This window comes from Rhincodon typus, chromosome 34 (genome assembly GCF_021869965.1).
Source record: "Rhincodon typus isolate 14 chromosome 34, sRhiTyp1.1, whole genome shotgun sequence".
In the NCBI taxonomy this organism is placed as follows: Eukaryota; Metazoa; Chordata; class Chondrichthyes; order Orectolobiformes; family Rhincodontidae; genus Rhincodon; species Rhincodon typus.
The window spans coordinates 25,204,406-25,222,303 of record NC_063365.1 but is presented as its reverse complement, the minus strand read 5'-3'; the positions used below and the strand labels follow the sequence as shown (position 1 = coordinate 25,222,303).

General features: G+C 37.6%; 1 protein-coding gene across 4 annotated transcripts in view; it reads right to left on the bottom strand.

The window, feature by feature from the left end:
* Positions 1–17,898, bottom strand: part of ccser2a (coiled-coil serine-rich protein 2a) — a 632,026-nt gene that overhangs the window by 129,565 nt on the left and 484,563 nt on the right. For all 4 annotated transcript variants that reach the window (XM_048616386.1, XM_048616383.1, XM_048616385.1 and 1 more), the window contains exon 9: positions 8,449–8,547. In XM_048616386.1, the coding sequence (XP_048472343.1) occupies positions 8,449–8,547 (99 nt within the window). The remainder of the gene's footprint in view (positions 1–8,448; positions 8,548–17,898) is intronic.

Sequence of the window (17,898 nt, the reverse complement as noted above, 5' to 3'; positions counted from 1 at the left end):
GGAAAAAAACAGAGGTAACATTTCAGGTCCAGTGACCCTTTCTCAGAACTGTTCTGGGGAAGGGTCACCGGACCCGAAACATTAACTTTTCGAAACGTTAACGAAACGTAGCTTTTCCAGCAACTTGGTTTTTGTTCCTGATTTACAGCATCCGCAGTTCTTTCGGTTTGTAAGGAATCAAAGGTTATCCAGGTAGATGGGAATGTGGAATTCCCAAAACAAAACAGATCAGATATAAATTTTCTTGGACAGCAGAACAGGTTGAAGGGCTGAATGGCCTATTTCTGATCCCAATTCACGTGTTAATATCTGATCTCACCGTTCAATCACTTTCTCCTTCTCTAATGTAACCTTAACATGCAAGATCTTAAAATCTACCTCACAATGGTAAAATGTAAGGAATAATTGCAGGCCATCTCTCCTTACCAACTGAATAATGGAGTTAATAATCTCTGCAATCTCTAACCAAGATAGATATTTCAGGCAATGTTCAAAATGTGTTTTCATTATCCATTTTATATTTGCTAAATTAGACTGGAATGGGAAAGAATCCATGTCTTTGTTTTTTCCCAATGTAGCTTAACTTCTTGAATGAGGTGACCGCATCAATTTGTTTTATTCAGGCAGAAATCCAATTAGCTTAAGTCATAATCAGATTTGAACTGTAATAACCATTACTAACACACGTATGAAGAAATTCTGCCTCACAAATGACTCCTGAGCAAAGGAATATAGGGGATACAGCATGACTAAAACCACTAAGAAATGGGTTGTGAAATTGATAGCAACAGCAAATGCCTGAGCTAATAAGACATAATAAAGCTTCAGGATCATTTTCAAAAACACTACGCCAATCAATAAGTGAAGCACAATACAAATAACATGATGTGAATCAAACCAGTAGACCTCTGAATGTTATACCATTGCAAATAAATGGGTTCATTTATTGTCCTTTAAAGTGGGATGATTTTCTTCCTCTCTCTTCCCTGTCAGGGGGCCAACATGTACTAACATAAGCAATCGTAAAATTAAATCCCTACAGACATGGCGCATAGCCCAAAGTACTCAAAATTCAGCAAACTGACTATTAAGAAGTCATAGGAACAGCTGCTTTGGGAAATGGGGAAAATAAATCAAAATGAATTATTAGATTACTGGGTTGGGTTTGAAAAATATAAAATAGTAGAAGTGGACTGCACTGAGTTTTAATCTGCACGCACATTACTGCTTATCCCTCAGGAGTTCTACTTAACCCTCCATGACCACCATGTCCCCAGGTCCACCTGCACTCCATATCATTGACCCAACCATGGCTTATGAAGTGTACACTCAATGGAAACTACATATAACCTATTCATAACATGGACTGTGGTAAGTGACTTTATTGCAAAGTAGTAACCCAATTACATGTAAGGTTTTGACGTGATAAAGCTTCATATGTTTCTCCTTAAAGTGTGGATAACCAAATAACTTTTCCTTATCTGACCAGATGCCCTCCATGTGTTATTAAAACATCTGAATCATCTTGTTCTAAACAGCATTTGAATCATCTGCCTAGCTTTATCATCATCATTATATAGTTCTACTGAGAAGAATGTTAAGCAGAAGTCTATTCCACAAATCTGGAGTTAATCAATTTGAAGGGACGAAAATTTTTACCAAACTTTGAAGTTAGAAGCAAGCTATGTTTGCTTCTTTGAGCCTTGGTTTGCAATATATAGTTGGAGTCCAGGAACCCTCCCTGTTGATCCTCTTTGAACTTATTTTCAAAATATTCATATTCTTTTGTAAATAGGGGAAACAAAATTGAGCTTCTTGCTCTAAATAAGAGCATTTATCCAGGTCCAGAATGAGTCCAAGCATATTAGACGCTCTGGCTAAAGGTGATTATATGCTTTAGGGTTGCTATTATATACACAAGATTATCTCTTAAAATGTGCTTGAATGTTTTAGGGCATTTAGAAAGAAATTTCCAAGGCTTTTCTTGACACTAGCAATTTTCTTTTAACTCTCCAAGGAGTTAGCATGGAAAGCCACTCCACAATCTGAAGGGAAATCACAGACCAATCAGTTTACATTCCTTTGTGGGCAAAGGTAAAGATACCTTTATTAAAGATGAGATTATGCAGCATCTGTATAGAAATGAAGTCATGAATTATCATTAATCATGTACTGATGAAGGAAAGAACTTGCTAATCTAATTTACTGAATTTTATTGAAGGGATGACAAATGTTCAATAGGATCAAGGTATGGGCTGGGTGCATTTGTATTTCAATGTGACCTTTTAACTTATCCAGAAACTGGTACTGAAAATTGAAACAGGACATTGTAATCAGTTGAAAAATGTCACACAGTGAGGAGATGAAGCAGGGACTGGTGTCACCATATGGGACAAAGTTATCAATGCTGATAGCAAGGAACTATATTATGAATCTTTTTCTTAGCATCTGAAAGGATTCTTTGGAGCTCTAAGTCAAAACAACAATGACCAAATTTGCAGATAACACAAACCAAATGAAGATGGTAAACCGTAAAGCTGAATAACTACATGAGATTTGAATATACTTGAGAGGTAGGCAGAGAGATGGCAGATGAAACTCAATGAAAAGGATGTTAAGTACAAGAAGTTAAAATGTTGGTTAGACAGAGTCCAGTCATATACTTTTACAGTAAGAATTTTATTTTTAGTTGACACACCACAAACTTCAACACCACTGATTACTTGTTCCCTATTAATATAAATACTTACCTGATTATCCCCTAATTAATACGTAACCATCACCTACTCCCTAATTTCATTCCGTCGCAGGCATACGTGCCAGAACCTACTAGATGATAACAGAGGGATCTTTGATCAATCCAGTCAGCACAGTCAAGTATCAATTAACTCATTTATTGGATCATAAAACATTTTTTTCTCAAATGTACATATGTATATACGATTCGCATTTAAATTAATCAAGACAGTTTCTACTCGCTCCCTGGAAAGTCTATTTTATTCACTGAACACTCGTTTTTTTTTCCTTCGGTTTTGAATTTACATCCCCTCAGGTGCAGGTCATGTCCTCTGGTTCTACAATTCCGGACATTGTGAAACAGTTTGTCTTGATCTTTCTTATCCAAGTCCTTTAGATCCTAATAATAGCAATCATATACCCGCTCCACTTTCATTTCTCCAGTGAGAACATCGGATTATTGACATAATTGCTCCTCCAGCCCAATCCTTTCATCCCCTCAAATGTTCTGATTACTCTCTTCTGCAACTTTTCATTAGCTGAAATACCCTCCGTCCTTAGTGACCAGAATTGTACACTATCTATAGTCGAAGTGCAATCAAACAAATTATACATAAAGTTACAGAATTGCCTTAATAATTTGAATGTTACAGTCCTCTACCATCTCTCTCAATGCGTATTGATCCAGTTCATTTTGAAACATATCAACTGATCCTGAATTAAATATACTTTGTTAAAATACAGAATATATACAGCATGCTATGAAAACGTCATAGATTGATGCTTACAAATTTTGTTATCTTACTGATAGTTTTAATTTTTAAAATTAATTCATGGGATGAGGGTGTCACTGGCCAGGCCAGCATTTATTGCCCATCCCTAATTGCCCAGAGGGCACATTGCTTTAGGTCTGGAGTCACATGTAGACCAGATCAGGGAAGGATGGCAGTTTCTTTCCCTAAAACATTAGTGGACCAGACGAGTTGTTCCTGACAATTAACAACAGTTTCATGGTCATCATTAGATTCTTAATTCCAGATTTTTATTGGATTCAAATTCCACCATCTACCATGGCAGGACTTGAACCCAGGTCCCCAGAACATTACCTAGGGTCTCTGGATTAACAGTCTGATAGTAGCACCACACATCACGATAAAGCTAAATTCATGGGCTGGCTACATGCAGTTATTTTTACAGTCAATTGATGGAGTCCTTTTCAATTAACATCATTCCCTTCCTAAAAAGATACACTGAGACACTGAAGATAGGAGGAGTTGGACATTCTACCCCTTAAGCTTGCTCTGCCACTCAATATGATCATGGCTGATCATCCAGCTCAATACCTAAATCCCATTCACCCCTCATTTCCTCTGATCCCTTTGGCTACAAGAACTTTATCTACCTCCTTCTTGAAAGCACAATGCTTTGGCCTCAATTACTTTCCGTGGTAGTGAATTCCACATGCTCACCACTCCTGGATGAAGAAATTTCTCTTCATCTTGTCCTAAAAGGATTACCACTTATCCTTAAATTATGACCCCTGGTTCTGGACTCCCCCACCTTCCAGAACACCTTGCACCTACCTTGACTACTGTTGTTAGAACTGTACAGGTTTCTATTAGATCTCCCCTCATTCTCTGAAACTTCAATGAATACAACCCTAAACAACTCAATCTTCCATCATACATCAGGCTACCATTCCAGGAACCAATTTGGTAAAACTTTGCTGCACTCCCTCTATAGCAAGAACATCCTTCCTCAGATAAGAAAACCAAAACTGCTCACAATATTCCAGGTGTAATCTCACCAACACCCTGTTATAATGGCATCAAGACTGTACTCTAATCCTCTCACTATGAAGGCCAACATACAGTTTGCCTTCTTTACAGCCTGTTGCAGCTGCACGCTTACTTTCAGCGAGTGGCACACAAGGACACCCAGATGTCATTGAAGTTGCCCCTCTCTCGGTTTATAGCCATTCAACTAATAATCTGTCTTCCTATTTTTGCTACAAAAGTGGATCACCTCACATTTACCTGCATGATACTGCTTCTGCCATGCAAATGACCACTCATTCAATCTAACAAATCACACTGCAACATCTCTGCATCCTCCTTACAGTTCACCCTTCCACCCAACTTTGTGTCATCTGCAGAGTTTGACATATTATGTTTAGTTCCTTCATTTAAATCATTTACATATATTGTGAATAGCTGGGGTCCTAGTACCGATCCTGATTCAGCAATTGCCTACTATTTGATTCCTGTCTGTTAACCAATTTTATATCTATCTCAATAGACTATTCCCAATCCCATGCATTTTAATTTTACTTACTGACCTCTCTATCATCATTTTTAATTAGCGGGGTTACATTAACTGCCCTCCAATCTGTAGGAACTGTACCAGAGTTTAAAGAACCTTGGACAATAACCACTAATGCACCCACTATTTCGAGGGCCACTTCCTTAAATACTCCGGGATGTAGATTATCAGGGCCTGGGGATTTATCAGAAATCAATGAGCCATCAATTTCCTCAACACCATTTCTCTACTGATACAGTTCCTCTCTCTCACCAAACCCTGTATTCCCCACCATTTCTGGTACATTAGTAATTACAATGTCTTCAACAGATAATTGTATGTTGCAGAAAAGTATCATATCTGGAAAAAACTTACCATCTGATTTTGAAATGAAGCTCTGCTTATTAACTGAAGATTCTTAATGGAATCAATCATTAGTCAGACAAATGTGTTTTTGCACCCATCATTGCAAAAAAAAAGGGATGAATAGGCTGGAGGTGCAAATTAATTTCTCAAATATAACTTTAATAGGATGTGCATTAGCTGGAATGTTCTGGCTGAAGAATTTGTTGAACTTTAAACTGGACATATGTCAACACGACTATAGGTTATAGATGTCACAGCTCCACAGACAGCTGCAGGGGAAAGGGAAAATTACACCGGACAAACCTTCAGCAGAAATATAACCAATTTAGATTCCTTCCTGTGCATATTTTATATTTTTAAAATCAAATTAGAATTACCTCCTATTCCTGATAATACAATGTTTGACAACTGAACACTGAAAATGCTTGTGTGCCAGATCTTGTACGCAGATACATAACACTGCAGGATGGTACAATATATATCATTTTCAATTTAATGGAGAACACATTTTAATTAAGATAAAGGAAACTTTAATTTCATGCTTCCGCTTGATTTCTGAGCATATTTCAGGTTTCTGTTGGTGCTAAGACAGGCTAATTGAAACTAAGCAAAAGCTAGCACATGGAGAAGTAATGAACATCAAGGAAAAATAAAAACATTGCTGAAATGTTATGATTTAAAAGGCAGAATTAAAATGAAACTTACTGCTCATAGAAAAGGAAATGACAGAATCCACCTGTAATTAATGGTATAAGAACATAAAAACTAGAAGCAGGAGTAGGCCATTCAGTCCCTCGAGCCATTTCAGATACCATGGCTGATCTCATCTCAGCCTCAACTCTACATTCCTGCCCACTCTCCACAACTCTTCAACCCATTACTAATCACAAATCTGTTCATCTCCCTAAATTTACTCACTGTCCTGGCATCCACCACTTGTGGTAGTGAATTCCACAGATTCACACAAATCCTTGCGAGAAGTAATTTCTCTTCATCTTCATCTTTAATTTGCTACTCCTTATCCTAAATCTAAGATCTCTTATTCTAGATTGCCCCAAGAGGATACATCCCTCTCTATATCAACTCAGTCAATCCTCTTTACCATCTTGTATACCTCAATTAGACCTCTTCTCATTCTCCTCAAGTTCAGAGAATATAGGCCTAAGCTAATCAAACTGTTCCTAAGACAAACCCCTCATCTTTGGAATCAGCATAGTGAATCTCCTCGGAGACTGCCTCCAATGCAACTACATATCCCTTGTCATGTAAGGCAACCAAAATTGTACGCAACATTCCAGGTTCGGTCTCACTAATGCCTTGTACAGTTGCAGCAATACTTCTCTACTTTCATACTCTATTCGTTTAGCAATAAATGCCCAAATTCCTTATTACCCGCTGTACCTGTATACTAATTTTCTGTGATTCATACATAAGGTCACCCAGATGCCTCTGCACTGGAGCACTCTGAAGTTTCTCTCAATTTAGGGAAAAAAATTGCCTTTCTTCTCCTCCAACCAAAATGGATAACCTCACTCTCATCCACGTTAAGCTTCATCTGCCAAATTCTGGTCCATTCACCTACACTATCCATATCCATTTGTAAACTTCTTATTATATTGTTGCCACTTATTTTCCAACCTATTTTGTGTCATGTACAAATTTGGCTACAGTACTTTCTATCCCAGCATTGTATGAAAGACTGCTGTCTGCTAGTTGTGAGGATCTTCACACAAACTCATTTATTGTGTCACAGGTTAGATTCTAGGGTGTATCATCTCACAGCACAATGAGCAATCTCATTCTGGCTGGTAACCTGAATGAAGCTAATCAGCAGAAGAAGCAACAAGCCCCACGGGTAAGCAGCAAATATTGTCAGTGAGACCTAAGAGATTTGAGCTGTGGGAGGAGAGCTAAGACACGAGGCAGCTACAAGCAAGGAGGAGTGACAGGATGGATGTCAGAAGGGAAGTTGGGTATATCTAGGGCTGTGTGTACGGATTGCAGGCGGATTTATGAAAGAGAAGGCACAGGTTAGCACAGTGTCATATATGATCAGTAGGATGAAATGTTAAGCCTAATGATGGAGTATTCATACCTTACACCTTAAAAAAAAAACTTCAGGATGCAGCTTGTCTGCAAGCACAGGTATTTGGCACCATGCTATTAATATTTTACTTGTTCTAATATTACTTGCATGGCTCTCAGAAAATGGAAAATATCATAGGTGGAAGTGTTAGGGAAACCTGTTCCAGAAAGTGTATAATTAAGTGAAAACGTACACTACCTGCAATATTGAGCCATTTATTTTAGTGCTTTCAGTTTAAACAAAGGATTTTGAAATATTAAAAACAGACAGAATGATAGGAAGTGTGATAGTCAGTTCCCCCATTAAGCTGGATGACTGAAGCTGCATTGAATTAGAACACTAAACTTTTTTGTTGTGGATTTGCTATTTTCACTTACTATCACATAACGTATTCCATAATGTTAGCAACATATTGATGAAAGACGGAATTGGGTTTGGGTTTTGTCAGTGCAACCTTTAACAATAATCAGAGCGAACCCTCTTCTCATGAAGTCAGTTTGAGAAATATGCCGGAATTGCTAGATTTCCAGTAATATTTCTCCCAACTTTGAACACATAATTCAACAAACCTGGCTGGAAAATAATGACCTTTATTTATTAACACAATGATTCCTGTTGTGTGACCTACTCAAGCCATAGCCTCTTAACAATTGGATGGGCATGTCAAGAAAGGAAGGAACAGTTAGGCTTGCAGTGAGAAGCTGGGTTTTTCTAAAATGAAATCAAAGCAGCCAGGGAAAACAATAGGTTATTTTTAAAAGGAGATGTGTTTTTTCAACATTCTTTCTCATACACATGCCAGTATTCACACCCCTTAATGTGGTAACTTTACCTGGAGTTACTTTAACACCAACATGCAGATGCAAGACAGAGCGAAAATGGAGAATTAATGATAAACAAGATGAGATGACTGACACAAGCAGTTGAAATGCCAAAATATTTGGAGAAACTGGACTTACAGAAGTTCCTTTATTGACTGTTTGGGTGGTTTTATCAGCATTTGAAAATGCTGGCCCTTGCGTTTCAGAATTTCCTTTCTGGCAATTACATCTGGTGCTCTGTGTACAAAACAGATAGAATGAGTCAGTACGGATCAGGCAATCAAGGCAGTCACATGAAATACTTCCAACTTACACTGGTGCTTTTCTCTCCATTCAACAAGGTCCACTGACTTGCATTGATCCCTGAAAATCACAATTTGAATATTTTTATTCTTTCGTTCAAATCCTCACTCCTCCTTATTTTAGTAATCATCTCCAGGCCTAGAACCCTCTAATAGCTCTGTGTTTCTCCAACTCTGGCCTTTTGTCTATCTTCCACTTTTCACTGAACAATTGCTGCATTTGTTTTCAGACATCGAGGTCCTAAATCCTAATATTCCTTGCCTAAATCTCTCTCGATTTCTACCTTTCTCTTCTCCTTTAAGAAGTTTAGACCAACTTTTTGCTCACCTGTCTACTGTCACCTACTATAGCTTATTGTCAATTTTTCTCAAATTACCTTCCACTGAAACATCTTTCTGTATTTGATTATGTTAAAAAAGATTTTATCTTGTTACTACAGAATCAAAATATTGAAGGTGCTGGAAATCTGAAAAGAACAGAAAATGTTGGAAATGCTCTGCATGTTTGGCAACATTTTTAAGAAGAGAAAAAGTTGGTGATTGAGGTCTGTGACCTACCAGCAGGACTCTGAGGAGAAGAGGAAATGGTCATCAACCACAAATATTAACTTGCGTTCTCTCCACAAATTTTAACCACTCACACTGCATGAACACTTCTCACGTTACCGTTGCTTCCTTTAACAATGGCCTTAAATCTGTGTCCTCTTTTTCTTAATGTTTTGACCAACAGGAACAGTTTTTCCTGTACCTAACCTAAACATCCTTATAAAATCTTCTCTTATCCAAGCAAAGCAGTCCTAATTTCTACAATCTATGAAGCAGAGGGCTTTCCTCCCTGGAATCATTTGTGTAAGCCATCATTTGTGTGAACCATTTCTGCAGTCTCTCTCATGCTCTCACATCCTTTAGAAAACCTGGTGCCAGAACTGGATCCAATACTCTACCTGAGGTTGCTGCCAATATATCATACCAGTTTAAAAAAACCTCCTTGTTTTGAGTGCTTCATGGCTCTATTAATAAAACATGATATTTAATTAACCACTCATTCAGCTTGTCATAGCTTATGCACATATATAGACGTGTCCATCTACTCATGCACTCTCCTTGGAATTGTACACTTTATCTTATTTTGTGTCTGTGTTGTTTCTATCAAAATGAATTGGGGAGGGCAGGCGGGGGAGTCAGCTGGATAGCTGGTTCACGATGCAGAGCGACACCAACAATGCAGCTGAGGTTACTGTGAAGGTTCTCAACCTCATCCCTCATTTGAAGCATGGTGACCCTCAGGTTAAACCATCGCCAGTCATCTCTCTCAATGAGAGATCACCCCTATTGCCTTCTACGACTATGATAACTTTACTTATACTTAACAAAATGAATTACCTAACACTTCTCTAAATTGATTTAGTCTGATAATTGTAAGCCCATGCTACCAACGTGTTTATGTACTCTTGAAATTCTACATGCTGTTCCTCACAGCCCACAATGCTTCCAAGTTTCACATCATCCTGCAAATTTTGAAATATTGCCTGATCTGCTGAATATTTTCTGTTTTTAGTTCTATGTAGGTACTGTTGTTTCTGATCAGTCATGTTCCTCACTGCAGTTTAAAAAAAAATGAGATGACTGGGAGTGAGGTACACAGTGTGCATTTGAATCAGATAATTTGATAACACCTTGAACTGCTTGTTGTTATATCTATTCATGTAACAGCAGTCACTGCAATTCAAAGGAATTAATCAAGACATTTCTGAGTGTTGTGACAATGAACTATATAAATACAATATTTTCTCACCACACTCAATAACAATATCAAATGATGCATCATAACATGCTGCAGTTTTATATACTTACGGTTCACTATTGACTACAGAAACCTTAGAAAATCCAAACTTTCTATCTCAATTGTGCTCTTTAGAGTCTGTTTTATGAATAATGCAGTAACAAAAATCTGTAATTTGGCAAACAGTAAGTAAATATTAGTGCAAACTTATTTAATTATATATTCATTAATGAAGCACTTATTGGAGATAGATTCATATTCTGGAGATGTCACACCATGTTGTACTTCCTGAGGCAAAGCAATTTCTTGCAGTAATGAGTTTCTGTCCTTATCACAATGTCCTTATTCTAATCAGGAACAGATGGAGTGTACACTAGTCAAAGAACGTAGACAAATGCATCCTTTCAGCAGCTGCTGGATGCTCCATTTATAGTCTCCTGGTCAGTGACAGATTTCCCAGCTTCCAGCTAGCGGAGTGAATTTGGTCATAATTAAAGTGAAGAACTGCACTATTCATAATTACTCCATCACAAATATGATGCAGATATTTCACAGAATATAATCTAAAAATAAAATGGTATGACAGACAATTAAAAGTATTGAAACACTGGGCAACATTAGGGTTGCAAAAAAGATTACAGACACGTTATTTCAAATGCAATAGCTACAGCATAAATTTCCATCCTTTTGTGGCTTAAGATGCTGAACTCGAGAACTGTAGAAGCAAGTAAGGCAAAGCCAATTGTGAGTTGTATAGAAATAATAACACAGAAGTTAACCATTTGACTCACTGTGTTAACAATAGAAGGAAGATTTGGAAAATTTTAGCACTTCAAGGGAAATTAATTTTTAATAGTATGTTTGCTACTTTATGCCTCTATGTTTATTCTGCATTTCCCCTGAAGATCACATATCCCTTTAAACAATATCATAGACTCGTGTTTCCCATTTTCTTATAAAACAGGCTCCTGAAAAAATCTATTCCATTTAGCCATTATTTTTAAATTAATTCATGGACGATAGAAATCACAGCCTGGGCCAGCATTTATTACCTGTCCCTACTTGCCCTTGAGGAGGTGGCATCAAGGTGCTTTCTTAAACTATGTGCTGGAAGTAGAGCCATAATATCCTTAGGGAGAGAGTTCCAGGATTTTATTCCAGCGACAGTGGAAAAGCAGCAACATATTTCCAAATTAGGATGGTGAGTGTAATGGATGGAAATTTACAGGTATTGGCGTAAATGGGGGACCTGCTATTTTTAAACTATGATACTGAGTATCTAGATTCTTCCACAAGTGGAAACACCCTCGTCACATTCATTCCCTCAGGATCTTATATGCTTTAATTAAGTCACATATGACTCTTCTAAACTTCACTTATGGCATCCTGCCTGCCTGAAAAAGACCTATTTATTCCTACTCTCTGCCTTCTGTTAGCCAGTCAATCTTCTATCCACGACAATATGTTACCACCTACACCATGAGCTTTTATCTTCCACAATAACCTTTGATATGACACCTGATCAAATACCTTTAGGAAATCTAAATACAATACAAATACAATACAATACAATCCACTGATTCCCCTTTATTCACAGCACAAATTACTAGTTCAAAGAATGCCAGTAAAGTACTTAAACATGATTCCACTTTGACAAAACCATGTTGGCTCTACCTGATTACTCTGAACCTATCCAAGTGTCCTGTCATAATATCTTTAATAATAGCTTCCAACATTATCCCAATGACAGATGTTATACCTATAGTTTTCTGCTTTCTACCTCTCCTCATTTTTTAATCAAGGAGTCATATTAGCAATTTTCCAATCTAAAGGAACCTTCCCCAAATCTCATGAGTTCTGGAAAATTAAAGCTAATGTATCAATTATCTCACTCACTACTTCTTTTAACAACCTAGCATGATTAGGACCCAGGGACTTGTCAACTTGCACCTCCAACAATTTACTCCATGCTCCTTCCCTGGTAATTGTAAATTTCTTGAGCTCCGCCTCCCTTTCAATTCCTGATTTTTCAGCTATTTCTGGGATGCAACTTATATCCTCTCTGTGAAGATAAATGCAAAATATCCATTCAATTTACCTGCCATCTGTTTATCCCCTGTTACTAATCCCCCAGACTCATTTCCTATAGGTCCAGCACTTAATTTGATAACTCTTTTCCTTTTAAAATATCTGAAGAAACTTTTCCTGTTTTTATATTTTTCTCCAACTAAATCTCATACACTAATGTTTCCCTCCTTATTAATCTTCTGCTATTTTTTGCTTTTTAATATTCTGTCCAATTGTCTGACCTGCCTCCTTTGCAGAATTATGCCTTTCTTTGAGTTTGATATTATCTTTGACTCCTTTTTATAAGTTAATATGACAGCAGGTCCATCTCATTGAATTTTTATTTGTTGGAATGTTCTGCTCTTTCTGAAACATCCCCTCAAATGTTCACCACTCCATCTCTTCCGACCTATCCCTAAACTTAAATTGCCAGTTCACTTTTGTTAGCTCTGTTTTTATGCCCTTGTTTCAATTCCAAATAGTAGTTTTGGACCCACACTTCCTGCTCTTAAACGGTATTAAAATTCAATCATATTACGATTGCTGTTACCCAGGGGCACTTTGGTTCTGTGGTCAGTAATTAATTCTATCTTGTTGGTCAAAACCAAGTCTAGTATAGACACCAACCCTATCACAGGTTAGTACCACAACATGCTGGTCTAAGAAACTGTCCCAAAAATATTCAATCAATTTCTCATCCAGACTACATTTTCCCATATGAATCTTCCTGTCTCTATGTAGGTTAAAACCCTCAGGGTAATTGTTGTCCCCTTCTGATAAGCTCCCCTTATTTCTTCCTTGATAGCATGTCCTACAACGTAGTTATCACTAAGAGGCCTGTACACAACTCCCACAAGTGACTACTTGCTTTTATCATTTCTCATCTCTGCGCAGACTACTTCTATTTCCAGTTTTCCTGAATTAATGTCATCTCTGTCTATTGTACTAATATCATTTTTAATTAACAGACCCACTCCTCCGCCCTTTCACAGCTTTGGCTAATGCTTCTGAAGTGTCATATACCCTTCATTATTTAGTCTTGGACTAGGTAATGATTCAGCCATGTCTCACTCATAGCCACAAGATCATACTGCTTTATCCCAATCTTTTCTACTAGTTCATCTCTTTTGTTTTGAATGCATATTCAAAAAGTGCCTTAAGTTTTGCCCTTTTATTTTTTGCAATCTCTAGTTTCATTGCCGAGGTGTTGTTCGATCTATATTTTACGTCCCTTCCTTTCATTATTGGTTTATCATTTCCCACATTAATTCCATCCTCTGTTATCTTTTCCTCACTCTTTGATTCACCACAACTACTTCAATTTGGGTCCTTGCCCCACTAATTAATTTAAAATCTGCTCTACTTCCTTAGTTATACAGTTCACAATTTGTCAATCTGGAAATAATAGTTCATTATCAACCTTCAAAATTGCATAACCTTGAAATCTCTGATGTGTTTTCCTTCAACATGCTTGGCCTCACTGAATTTTTTCCCCAAATCTACCTGCTAAAGCTTATAATCCTGCACCAATCTCACCAAACTCTTTCCATAAGTCCCTTATTATGGGGTTCTCTGATCTGTACACACAACTTCAGTTGTTGTCTAACCATGATCTAGGATAAATCCCACATTAACTTCCTTGCTTTCATATTAAACACTGTTTTTATGCTAATTATTAACATAGACATGAACAAATTTTTAACACAGAGTTGATGGATAAGTGGACCCAACTGGACAATACAAGGGAATGATGGGGGTTGGTTGGTTCAGTTGGCTGGATGATATAACAGTGCGGGCTAAATTCCTGCACCGGCTGAGGTCACCGTGATGGTCTGTCCTTCTCAACCTCACCCGAGGCATAGTGATCCTCAGGTTAAACTCACCACCAGTCATCTTCCTCTAATGAGGGAGAGCAGCCTTATGGTGTGCTGGGACTATGGCGACTTTACCCTTTACCTGAGGAATGTGCAACCACAAAGTAATCCTCTAATTGTGGGAAAAGACATTCAATCGGTGGTGCAGCACTGTCCTTTAATATGGTCAGTTCAATCACCAAGTTTTCACGTGATGAAACAAATTTAAATGGCCTTTTTGATGAATTATGTAAACCACGATGTGTGCTTTGCCAACGGAAGTACCTTGGCTTATTGTCCATTAAGACTTCATCCTGAGCAATTTTCATGGCAGCTTTTGTTCATGGTGGCTTGGCCTGGCATTCCGTTCTCAAGATCAAAGCCAAGAGGCAATTCTATCTCAATTGACATTATTCTGAACTGCACTCTAGTAATCAAACCAGTCAAAGTAACCATCCCCACATTAGTGTAAATAAAAAGCAACTCTTGTACATCTTTCTTTGAGTACTTAGTTCAATTAAATACATCTGACACCCAATGCACTCAAGGTTCCACACAACTTAATGAGATAAATGAACAATCTACTCTAAGTGATTCTGGTGAAGGTAAAATGTTGGCTTGGGCAGCAAATAGTGCCGTAGGATTTTATAAGTTTGCATTTCAACATTTCACCTGAAAGATGACGCTTCTGTTAATGTAGCACTCTCTCAGTATAGCACTGGACAGTTCAAACTAGATTAAACCCTACAATGGAACTGGGATCCATGACCTTCTGATTCTCTGGGAACAGTCAGAGCTACAAGAGCATGCGAAACAGAAAAACAATTTCAGCCAGTACTCAAGCCAAGTGTGAGAAACAGATTCTGATACCTGACATTACTGCAGGTTATCTGACCCATGATGACATTGCAGGCCTCAAGACCATCAAATCATCTTAATATCTGGTGACAATTGTAGAACAACACGTACCGAGAGACTGTAGCTGGGACAGAATTCTCAAAGAGTGCATGGTCTCAAAACCCATTGTACCAGTATTTCTGAAAAAGCAAATTCTAGTGATATCTGATGATATGTTTCCTGATCACCTCTCAATGATGTCTGTGCTCCCTTCCTATTGTACTGTGCCAAGTCTATCAGCATTGGGCTGTTTTGCTTGGAGGGGAGTAAGGATGGTGCAGTCAGTGACTGCTTGGACAGGTGATGAGTGTTTGCCTTAGAGCCTCAAATTAGGATGGCTAAATAACTGGTTAGCCTGTTGATGTGAAAACTTTATTCCTTCGGCTTCATAAAAAAAAACTACTTAAAGAGCTACTGAAAACTCATCATTCAATTTATTTTGGAAAACTATAAATAATCAAAACAAGTAGGAAGTGTGAAAGTGGAGAGTTTTAATATTTCTGAAGGATTGTATTTTAATATCTGTGATCTATTGATGCCTATTTGAGGCATTTGCTGTGCAGCAACATTTTTGGAAACAGATACTGCGAAGGTTTAGAATAACTGATTTGTTCCTTGTGGGCGATACAGAATTTTGCAAAAGAATAGAGAACTTTGAGGGGGAGAAAGAGAGAAATGTCACATGTAGGTATGCATGAATCATGTGGTAATACAATTTATGGCTCGAGGTATCAAATGCACAGCTGTGTATTGGTTTGGGATTTAATAACTTTGTAGGATTGTGGTTTTCATTTACTCTCTGGATATGTGACTTCCATTAGCTGCTTCTATATTAGATGCCATTTTCCAACAGGAGAATTGACAATTTAAAACAAAGAGTGAAAAACATATGTGGCAATGAAATGTGTAAATCAAGTAGGTTGATGCACAAGCCACTAATGAATTTTGGATGACACTGAAGCAGAATTCATAGCCCCATTGTGAGAAACCAACTGACCAATTTACCAGTTTCAGAAAAGGCAAAGCTGGTTTGCACTAAAGACAAAAGAAAATCAGCAGTAGTTTCAACAACACTTAAAGAATAAAATAATAAGACTGTGAGAACTTTTGTCTTCAATGTTTGTACAATATTTACTTTCAAACCCACGTACTTCTTCAATAAGATTTCCAAATTAAATTTTAGCTCTAATGCCTTTATATGTTTTATATTTTAGTTGACTACTGTTCTTCGGTCAATGCTATATTGACACTGTTACTGAAAGAAATTCTTGCCTTTACATTATCACACATCAGAAAGCCTGAAAGTGGTTTGCAACATGAATTACTTCACAATGACTTCTGCTGGGAAACTCAAAAGCCATTCTGCACTAGAAAACATGATGAATACCTAGTCCTGCGCTTTCAACTGAGCTACAGAGGTGCATGAACCCCTGTATAACAGCATTGCGGACTCACTTCCAGCAGTATGGCCAGTAAACAATAACTGACACCAAACACTACTTAGCTCACTATTTTCTTTGTAAGTATTTTTGATTCAACTTTTTCAGGGATGTTATTACACATCTCTGGGTGTGTAGCTGGTAGGATTCGAATCCAGGCCTTCAGGCTCAGAGGTAGGGCCACTACCACTGTGCCACAGCCTAAACTATTTTCTTGGTGTGTTTGCTTATTATTTCTTATTTCAGCTAAATTCTAATTAGGATTTGCAATCCATTAAAAACAAAGATCCGTATTTTGTTGCAGCAGAGTGCAAAGTTAGACTTGACTTTGCAGATTTAGGTTTTTACATTTGCATTGCCAGTTGCTGAAGGAGCGAGCTGGAAAGAGTGGAAACAACTGTAGACTCCTTAACCAATTAGATTGGTGATTGGGAAATAAAAGGGGCAAGGACATTTAAAGAAGTTCAAATTATGGAGGCTGACTTCACCATCAAACTGAGGTTCTGAGGGTGGGTCACAGGACTCGAAACGTTAACTCTGTTTTTTCCTTCACAGATGCTGCCAGACCTGCTGAGCTTTTCCAGCAACTTTGTTTTTGTTCCTGATTTACAGCATCCGCAGTTCTTTTGGCTTTTAGATAAAGACAGGAATTTGGGGAAAATAAAGCTTAATTCAAAATCTTGCACTTTAGAAATCTCTGAATATTATAACTGGAATGAATATGACCCCACACTTACAACAACTAATTATCAGCAAAGTTGTTTGGTGGTAATTAACACATTTGCTCATTAAAAGCCATCTAACATAGAAATGCACAAGATTCGTTTGTCTGTGTCAAGTTTAGTTCAGTTGCTGTGTAAATACAGTTACGTCAGGGCCATTCACACATTCCAAGGATGAGACTGATGGTGGGATGCTACTTTCACCAAACTAACAGCCAAGTGCCATAGCTCGGTCAGCAACTTTGGGATTACTGTGTTTAAACATGTACCTACCTGAGCCCTCACATGAAGTTTTGTACCATTTATACATAAGTGACAATGAAAGCTATTCGCCTCATTATTCTTTTCACTGTAAAACATGGCTCAGTATCAACTGTAAACATACTGTACTGTTTTGATCCTCAACATATTCTATAGATCAGTCAATCAATTGATAAATTAGTGCCACTAATACATTGTTGGGAAAACAACAATGGAAAAAATGATGAGACCATATTGTAGAATCATACAGTTGTACAGCATGGA